Source organism: Papilio polytes, unplaced genomic scaffold (assembly GCF_000836215.1).
Source record: "Papilio polytes unplaced genomic scaffold, Ppol_1.0 DF824002.1, whole genome shotgun sequence".
Lineage (NCBI taxonomy): Eukaryota > Metazoa > Arthropoda > Insecta > Lepidoptera > Papilionidae > Papilio > Papilio polytes.
This window is the reverse complement of record NW_013525202.1, coordinates 413,330-422,665: the sequence shown is the minus strand read 5'-3', so window position 1 is coordinate 422,665 and position 9,336 is coordinate 413,330. Positions and strand designations below refer to the sequence as shown.

General features: G+C 32.6%; 1 protein-coding gene across 1 annotated transcript in view; it reads left to right on the top strand.

Moving 5' to 3' along the window:
- Positions 1-6,631, top strand: part of LOC106101228 (protein SERAC1) — a 10,594-nt gene extending 3,963 nt beyond the window's left edge. Inside the window, exons 4-9 of the mRNA XM_013280386.1 lie at positions 388-931; positions 1,750-1,877; positions 2,740-3,060; positions 3,995-4,138; positions 4,982-5,122; positions 6,167-6,631. Of these exons, the coding sequence (XP_013135840.1) occupies positions 388-931; positions 1,750-1,877; positions 2,740-3,060; positions 3,995-4,138; positions 4,982-5,122; positions 6,167-6,321 (1,433 nt within the window). The 3' untranslated portion in view covers positions 6,322-6,631. The remainder of the gene's footprint in view (positions 1-387; positions 932-1,749; positions 1,878-2,739; positions 3,061-3,994; positions 4,139-4,981; positions 5,123-6,166) is intronic.
- The last annotated feature ends 2,705 nt before the right edge of the window (positions 6,632-9,336 follow it).

The window sequence follows — 9,336 nt, the reverse complement described above, 5'->3', positions numbered from 1 at the left end:
TGCGAGTCGGCCTATTCGTGCTAAGATGTTAAAGCGGGCTCTACCACTCTAAAAAATCTTTCTTATAATATTCATCACCAGCTCACTATATGCCCCCACCGAGGGACTCGGAGCCTACCCTTATAAGGGGTGACTAGGACATAGTCAACTGGCCAAGTGCGGGTTGACTTCACACATATCTTTGAATTTCTTCACCGATATGCATTACATTTTCCTTCACCGTAAAAACGTCGGGTTAATTATGTACATATGAAAATTCGAAAAATCGAAAATCACATTGGTACAGGATTCGAACCCAATACCTGTAGATTACAAGTCAAGTGTTCAAACCACTGAGCCACCGACGCTCGCTTATAATATTATTTTTTATTATTTGGCTATTTCCAGGATCATTAGCTAATACATGGCGACAAGGAGAATGGAGGGTAAATTATAAAAGTGACCCTATCAAAGTATCCCTACGTCGTCCCCATTCTATACCCACAGCTTGCGCTTGCAAATGGGACAGAGACGAATCAATCGACTGTCAATGCGATTACCTAAACGAATCTAAATCGAATAAAATCGATTACGATAATATCGATGCCGATGCGATTTATGAAAAATATCGTAAAGTTTTACCGAAAGACGATTTATTTATAACGGAGAAATTCTACAATAATACATTACTCGATAAAGTTGACAATTTCGATACGCAAGCGAGTTTCGTTCGAGATTTCTTTGAGAATTGCGAAAGTGAGGTTAGGAAAGCGAATTGTCAATGTCAGAGTGACAGATGTCTAGGATGTGGTTGTACTTGTGATGTCTGTTATTCCCCCTGCTGGCCACGGGATTGGATTAAAATCGATTACCCTGGAGCCAGGGTGATATCAATAAATTACACGAGCGATCCCTATTTATGGAGGCCGTTATGGATTAAAGAAAGCAAGCGGTAGGTAATATGTTTTTTTAATCTGGCAAATCTATTTTATTGACAGCATGTTTGACGTCAATCCAATGACAAGTTTTTAAATCTATATTATAGTTTGTCTAAATAATTTAGATTAGTTTGATAAATGAATATGAAGTCAAATGCCATACTTAATAGACAGTTATCGTAGTGACGAAACAAACACGCAGCGAACAATTATGAACTATCGATATTCGGTTGACTTGACTGATTTTACACAACCCATCCCTACTAAATTTGAAATGAATTGTTAAACTATATTATAGAGTGTCTAAATAATTTAGATTAGTTTGACAATTCACGTCAAATTTAGTAAGGATGGGTTGTGTGAAATCATGAATCTTATCGATTTTCCATTTTTATTCTTATAGAAGTTGGAATCGATAGATTTATAGTTATAACTTATGAATTAAAAAACAAAAACACTGTTTTCTCAAATTAATAATGACCATAACAAATAATGAGAGTAAATTAATGTTTATTACTACTACAGCAGTACGTAATCGAATTGGATTTCACTATTATTTCTGTCATCGCTAAATTCTCTACACTATAATCAATACTAGAATTGTCCTCTAAATTAGTTAATATGAAAATAATAATTTTAGTTGAGTCTGATAATTATTTAAACCGAATATCGATAGTTCATAATTGTTCGCTGCGTGTTTCGTCACTACGATACCTGTCTATCAAATACGGCATTTTTCATACAAATTTAATTCGATACTTCATATGCGTCATTTATCAAACTAATCTATCTTATTTAGACAAACTATAGTTGAAATATTTTCTTTTTATAGTCAAAGGCTTCACGAAAGAGCAGAACAAATGATGTCTCAACTCCTAGCTTTAGGCGTTGGGGAGAAACCTATCATTTGGGTAGGTCATTCTAAAGGTGGCCTATTTATTAAAGAAATATACTGTAAAGGTATGAACTTATGAACCGTATTAACTACTAGCTTTCGCTCGCGACTCCTAACGTGGAAATAAAAAAAAAAACAAAAAATTTCATTTAAATCCGTTCAGCCCTTTAGGCTACAAACTTTAACAAACATCCATCTAAACTTTCACATTTATAATATTAGTATGACTAGCGTTTGCCCGCGACTCCGTCATCGTGTAATAAAAAAAATAAAAGCGAGTAGCCTATGTGCTCTTCCAGACTATCCTCTACATGTCTGCCAAATTTCATCAAAATCTGTTGAGCCGTTTAGGCTACAAATTCAAACAAACATCCATCTAAACTTTCGCAATTATAATATTAGTATGAAGTATAATTGATAGGTTAGTAAGTCCACCTTTGACAAAACAATCGCACAACAGTGCGATTGTTTTGTCAATTTAACTGTTTGCACAAATAAAAATCGAGTAGTGTTCCTCCATATAAAATCATAAGCAAATCGAGACTAAGGGCTTTTCCCACCACTGGCTGATAGAGGCTCAGATAGCTTGATGACGTCAGATAACAAAATCCGATATTTCCATCACATTTTACACGTTGGATTGTCACAGACACTTTACAATTTGGTGGTACAGGCCCTTAGTAAGTAGACAATGTTCTACATTTCTATCTATTATTTCGCATACTATCTTTCACTCGCAACGCCGTCTGTGTGGAATTAAAAAGAAAACAAAAGCAAGTATCCTATCTGTTCTTCCAGACTATCCTCTACATCTGTACCAAATTTCATCGCAATCCGTTCAGAAGTTTAGGCTACAAACAAACAAACATCCATCTAGTTATATCAATATAATAAAACATCCATAAAATCAATAAAAATTTATTACAGCATACGAAGCGTATTTAAAAATCAACAAAACGAACGGAAACGAAGATATAACAGACGAAACTACAGAAAACAACATACAGGATGTTCTAAATGGAAACATTGAGAGAGAAATGGAAAATAATAATAATACTAAAGAAATTGACGCTAACGAAGCAAAATTGACCAATTTAATTAACTATGTGTTTAGAATACAAAGTAAAGATATATATAATAAACTACAAACAATAAGAATTGACGAACAAACAGAAAATAAAACAATAATTGGGGAAAACGTTAAAAATGAAACCAAAGAAATAAATTACGTGTCTTCTATTGATAAAGGTAAATTTTAATATTGATTTATGTTTGTCTGTGTGTTTGTGTTCGCTAATCTCGGAAACTTCTTAACCGATTTAGATGCGGTTTTCACTAATTTATTATACTACATTTTACTTAAAATTTAGACCATATTTTATTCCTTAAAGTTAATAAATAAATATGTTATCAATTGAAATTGAAATTTTAAAAACCTCAAATATGTTAACTACCTTATACTATTATAATAAAGCGTAAACACACACTTTGTTGCCTAAGATGTCAGCAATTACACCATATTTTTGAATAATTCTTTCTTTAATAAAAAGCCCTACACTTACACGCTTTAGGCTATATATTTTCACACTATTAAACTTAGGGGGTAAATATTTCCGATAAAAACTTTAATGTGGGAAAGAGACCATAAGTTGCTGCCAACATCAAGGAAGCAAGATTGCCAAGGTCATGTCATTTTGAAATTTGCTATTGATAATTTGACAAATGTAAACAATAAAATGATATTTTTTTATAATATTATGCGGATGAAGTCGCACGGGAACAGCTAGTATAAAGTTCAACTTAACTTGGACGAAGTTTAACTCTCACTAAGAACTAACCAGTATTTTTTGTAATCTGAGTTTTATGAAATACTAGCTTTCGCTTGCGACTCCGTCCGCGTGGAGTTAAAAAAGTCAACAGTAGGTAGCCTATGTGTTCTTCCAGACTATCCTCTACATCTATACCAAATTTCATTGAGATCCGTTCAGCCGTTTAGGCTACAAACTCTAACAAACATCCATCTAAACTTTCGCATTTATAATATTAGTAAGATAATTTACCCAACATTACTGTGAAGGAAAACGTGATGCATCTATGATCAAAGATATGTCAAGTCCTGTAATCTTGACTATAGCATTTAAAGCCTCTCATTGGAAGTACAGTGAGCATTTTTATCTTCTAGAAGATCAAGAGGTACAGAGAGCCAACTTGTGGCGGAACAGTGCTGGCTTCATGTTCTACTCTGTGCCACATCGCGGCTCTCCTCTCGCTGATATTAAAACTCCGATAACAGCTAGGAGTATAGAATTATTAGAAATATGCAAAGGTAAATAAATCCAATTTAAATAGCACTCTAAAAGTTATGTATCTTAAACTTATCTATACTATTATAATAAAGCGTAAACACACACTTCTTTGTTGCCTAAGATGTCAGCAATTACACCATATTTTTGAAAAATTCCATTTTTAATAAAAAGCCCTACACTTACATGCTTTAGGCTATATATTTTCACATTAAACTTAGGGGTAAATATTTTGGATAAAAACCCTAATGTGGGAAAGAGACCGTAAGTTGCTGCCAACATCAAGAAAGAAATATTGCTAAGGTTTGTCATGTCATATCATTTTGACATTTGCTATTGATAATTTGACAAATGTAAATAATAAAATAAAATTTCCATAATTCTATGCGGATGAAGTCGCACGGGAACAGCTAGTGGGGTAAATAAATAGGAAGAAATCGTCACGCGGGAAAGGGACCAAAAACTACAATGTCTCCCACATGACTGTTTTTTTTTCAATTTATTCACCCCATAAGTTTGATAGCGTGAAAGTAAAGCCTAAAGCGTGTCGTTAGTGTAGGACTTTTTATTAAAAAAACAACCATAAAATGTAGACTATATCACAGATATATACCTTTCTAATGGTGAAGGTATTTTTAAAATTGCCCCAGTAGTTTTTGAGTTAATCCAATATATATAAAAATACAAATATTACCTCTTTATGTACAGATTAAGGGGAAAGATTTGTATTTTTGTATTGAAATAACTCAAAAACTACTGGGATAATTTCAAAAATATTAGTGTAGAATTATTAAAAAAATATACCATGATTCCAGACATATGTTTACGCTTTATTACATTAGTATAGAAATTCTGAATGTTTCTAGAATGTTCTCTAGTAATGAATTTACAAGAACGTTGGTTGAAAGCGACGGAGTTTTCGAAGCCAGCAGTTAACAGTTTGGTAGAAACGTGTAAAACTCTGATGTCTTTACTCTGGCTGAGGATTGTCAGTGTGGATTCCGCTGGTATGTTACTAAGAGTACACTAGATTGAGTGACTAAAATATCGCACAACTGTCGTGCGATTGTTTCCAATTTAACTGTTTTTGCACAATTAAACATCGAGTTGTGTTGCCCCATATTAGCTCATAGGAAGAGCGAGAGTAAACAGTCGTGCGATAGTTTGGCCACGGTTTTCATTACAATAGCATTTACAATCGCAGGCTACAAATAGTCTATACTGATATCATAAAGGATTTGTATATTTTTATTTTTGTATATATAAAAATAACTCAAAAACTACTGGGCCGATTTTTTTAAATCGTCGAATTTTCGAAATTAGGACAGTAGTTTTAGATTTATTTCAAAATATACAAAAATAAAAATATACAAATTCCTCTTTATAATCTATTGTGTTCGTGTAAAAACTTACCTTTGTTACTGAGATAAATTACCTTTTTAATGGTGCAAGAATTTTTGAAATTGGCCCAGTAGTTTTTTGAGTTATTTCAATATATACAAGAATAGAAAAATTATCTCTTTATATTAGTTACGATAAAGAGGAAAGATTTGTATTTTTGTATTGAAATAACTCAAAAACTACTGGGTTAATTTAAAAAATTCTATCATCATTAAAAAGCTACGTTATCACTTAGTAATAGATTCTATTTTTACTATTTATAACTATTATTAGTATATACTATCTGTAGCCTGCGACTTTGTCCGCGTGGTATTAAAAAACATACGAACTGTATATATAACAAAAATTTACGTATCCCTCGGGAACCGGACATTTCTCGGGTAACCTTATCCCATGTGTACTCCAGACTTTGTTTTATATCTGTGCCTTTCAATAAGATATGTTGAACCGTTGCAGAATGATCGAGTAAACATTAAAAAACTAAATTAATGAATCCCAGAACCGTAACTATTCCCGGGATCAAAGCCTATGTGTTCTTCCAGACTATGCTCTTGTATACCAAATTTCATCCAGATCCGTTCAGTCGTTTAGGCTACAAACATCCATCTAAACTTTCGCATTTATAATATTAGTAATAGATTTTATTCTAGATCCAGGTATCGGAGCTTTATCCGGCGTGTCCGTAGACCACAGGGAGATCTGCAAACCTTCAAGCAGAAAATGTCTATTGTACCGAGAACTGAAGATTTTGATACAAAACGCTCTTCAAAATAAAAAAAAAACATATCACAATAAAAACGAATAAAAACTAACCCGTAGTTTCAATACTACTGATAAAATAAATTTAACGTATTTTAAAGAGAAGTTATAAACAGAAAGAGACTAGTTTTCGCCCGTGATTCCGTTGTTGATTAAGACATACTATTCTTACAGACACTTGAAATCTATACATAAAATAATTTTTTTAGGAGGAGGCCTAATTTAAGTCTCTTTCTCTCTACCACCCTTTTAATAAGAGGATGGGAAAGGAAGTGGACTTGACGGTGGAGATGCATAGGAAGGGGCAATATCCTCTTTTTTGTGTCTTCTCCGTCAGTAGGCAACGCATCTGCGATCGCGGATGTCTATGGGCAGTCGCTTCGCCGTTTTGGCGAATTCAGGTGGCCGCTTGCTCGTTTGTATGTGTCTGTAATATCGATAGAAAAATTCCAGATTTCAGGGTGTATTTGCGTTTATAACGAAAATCGCATTTAAATGTCTGTCCGAATGTTAGTTCCGAGTAATCTCCGGAACTGGGCCGATTTTATCAGTACTTTTACTGATAGTTGACATAGAAATGCATATTTGCATTTATCTTAATACTGCGTACGTCGCGGGCAACAGCTAGTCTATATAAACATCGAGTTTAGAAGTATAGGCTACAAATCCATCCATTTTTATAATAATAATAGTAAAATATGTTTGAACTGGTAAATTTTATCAAATCTGCAAAAACATTATTATATATGTATATTTCTCATTTTTATTATGTTACATGTAAAAGTACCTTCGACTAAAATATCGCACTACTGTTTAGTCCCTCATTGACCGACTTCCCAAAAGAAGGAGGTACTCAATTCGTCTGTATGTTTTTTATGTGTGTTACGGCATAACTCCGCCGCTAGTGGACCGATTTTGATAATTCTTTTTTTATCCGAAAGGTATTGCAGGTAGGTTTTTTTGTTTGATTTTTTCTATAAGTTCATTTACACTACTCGATTTTTAGTTGTGTGAAAATAGGTGAATTGGCAAAACAATCGCAGAACAGTCGTGCGATAGTCAAATGTGTGCACGCAGTACGCGACGTTAGGAAATCGAACATAAAACATCGATTTTTTCATAAATAAATACGATTCACATTTGAAGTATCGATTTTAAAATCACCTTATAGATGCAACTTTGACAACAATCGCACAACACAACAAACTGTTTAGTTGTACAACTGAACATCGACTTGTGCGTCATATATGCTAATAGGAAACGCGAGACTAAACAGTGCGAAAGTTTAGTCAAAGGTTTTTGTGTTACTATGAAGTTAAAATTGACGTCAAATTTGACATATTTTAAAGCTTTGTTAGTCCTCACAAATCACAGTATTTGTCTTAGTATATATGTATTATTTACTTATAAATATGAATATAATATAAATTTTAAACTGTAGAAACATTTTTCAAATCTGTACAAAAATAGTTTTTATTTCTTCCACTAGCTTTCACTTACCACTCCGCGTGGAATTAAATAAAACGAAAGTGAATAGCCTATGTGCCCTTCCAGACTATCCTCTACATCTATACCAAATTTCATCGAAATCCGTTTAGCCGTTTAGGCTACAAACTAACAAACATCCATCTAAACTTTCGCATTTATAATATTAAGTATTAACTGTTCCCGTGTATCATCCGCATTCAATTATGAAAATTTTATTTTATTGTTTACATTTGTCAAATTATCAATAGCAAATGTCAAAATGACCTGACAAACCTTAGCAATCTTTGTTTGATGTTGGCAGCAACTTATGGTCTTCCCACATTAGGGTTTTTATCCAAAATATTTATCCACTAAGTTTAATGGCGTGAAAATATATAGCCTAAAGCGTGACGTAAGTTTAGGGCTTTTTGTTAAAAAAATAATTATTAAAAAATATGCTGTAATTGCTGACATCTTAGGCAACAAAGAAATGTGTGTTTACGCTTTATTATAATAGTAAAGATGAAATATGATTGATTAATATTAACATATAATAAAATGTACAAAACCATAATTTTACACCACTAACCTTTTTAAAAAGACAGGCTATAAATAGTGGTTTCTGTACATATTTGATTCGATATTTTGTCGCTGACCAAATTTATTTTTTTTGTATACCTTTTAAACAATATTGTATTCTGTACGAATTAAGAAAACAATAATATATTTAAGCTAAAATACAATTAAATTGTGTATTTAGTTATTAAAAAATCATTTTATAGTACCGATTGTAATTCAGGGGTGGTCAAACTACGGCTCGCATACCAGAATTCCTCTTTCATTTTTGTTACTATAAAAATTGTTCAGTGTGTTTCAAAATGTTTTTATAAGGTGACTTACAATTATCCAAAATTGCGAAGCGCTTCCCAGATATCTGCATTTGTAGATTTGCTTTTTTGAATAGAGGGGACGCAGACATTTCTCCTATGCGTCCTAAATTCTGCCTGCTAAGGGGAAGTTCCCTTCCCATGTCTTAAATTACTACAATTATGGAGTGTAACATAACTAGCTATTGCTCGCGATTTTGCCTGCGTGAAATTAAAAAATATAGCCTATGTTACTCGCAGATAAATTGCCATTCCAAGTGTGTAAGAATTTTTAAAATCTGCCCAGTAGTTTTTGAGTTATTTTAATATTTACAAAAATCTTTCCTCTTTATATTATTATATCGTAAGTAATTACAATAAATTCAGCTCAAAGAATTATAAATTTTGTATAATTCCTCGGTTTATTAAGTTAACCACCCCTGAAATTACTTCAAATAGCGTCCGATCTCTTATAAGGCATTTGTTACTCGAAGTATAAGAAATCGAATTTAAATTTATGTTATAAGTGGATTTTTGTAATCGTTATTTAATTCTAGTAAACTGTACCAAGCTAAGAATTTAGCTATATTTGAAATATAATAAATATATTGAAAGTTTTACTGTTTTTTTTTACCTAAGTTAAGAGATTTTATTTTCATGGAATTAAAAATAAAGAGTGGTAGAGCCCGCTTTAACATCTTCGTACGAATGGGCCAGCTCGCCCCCAG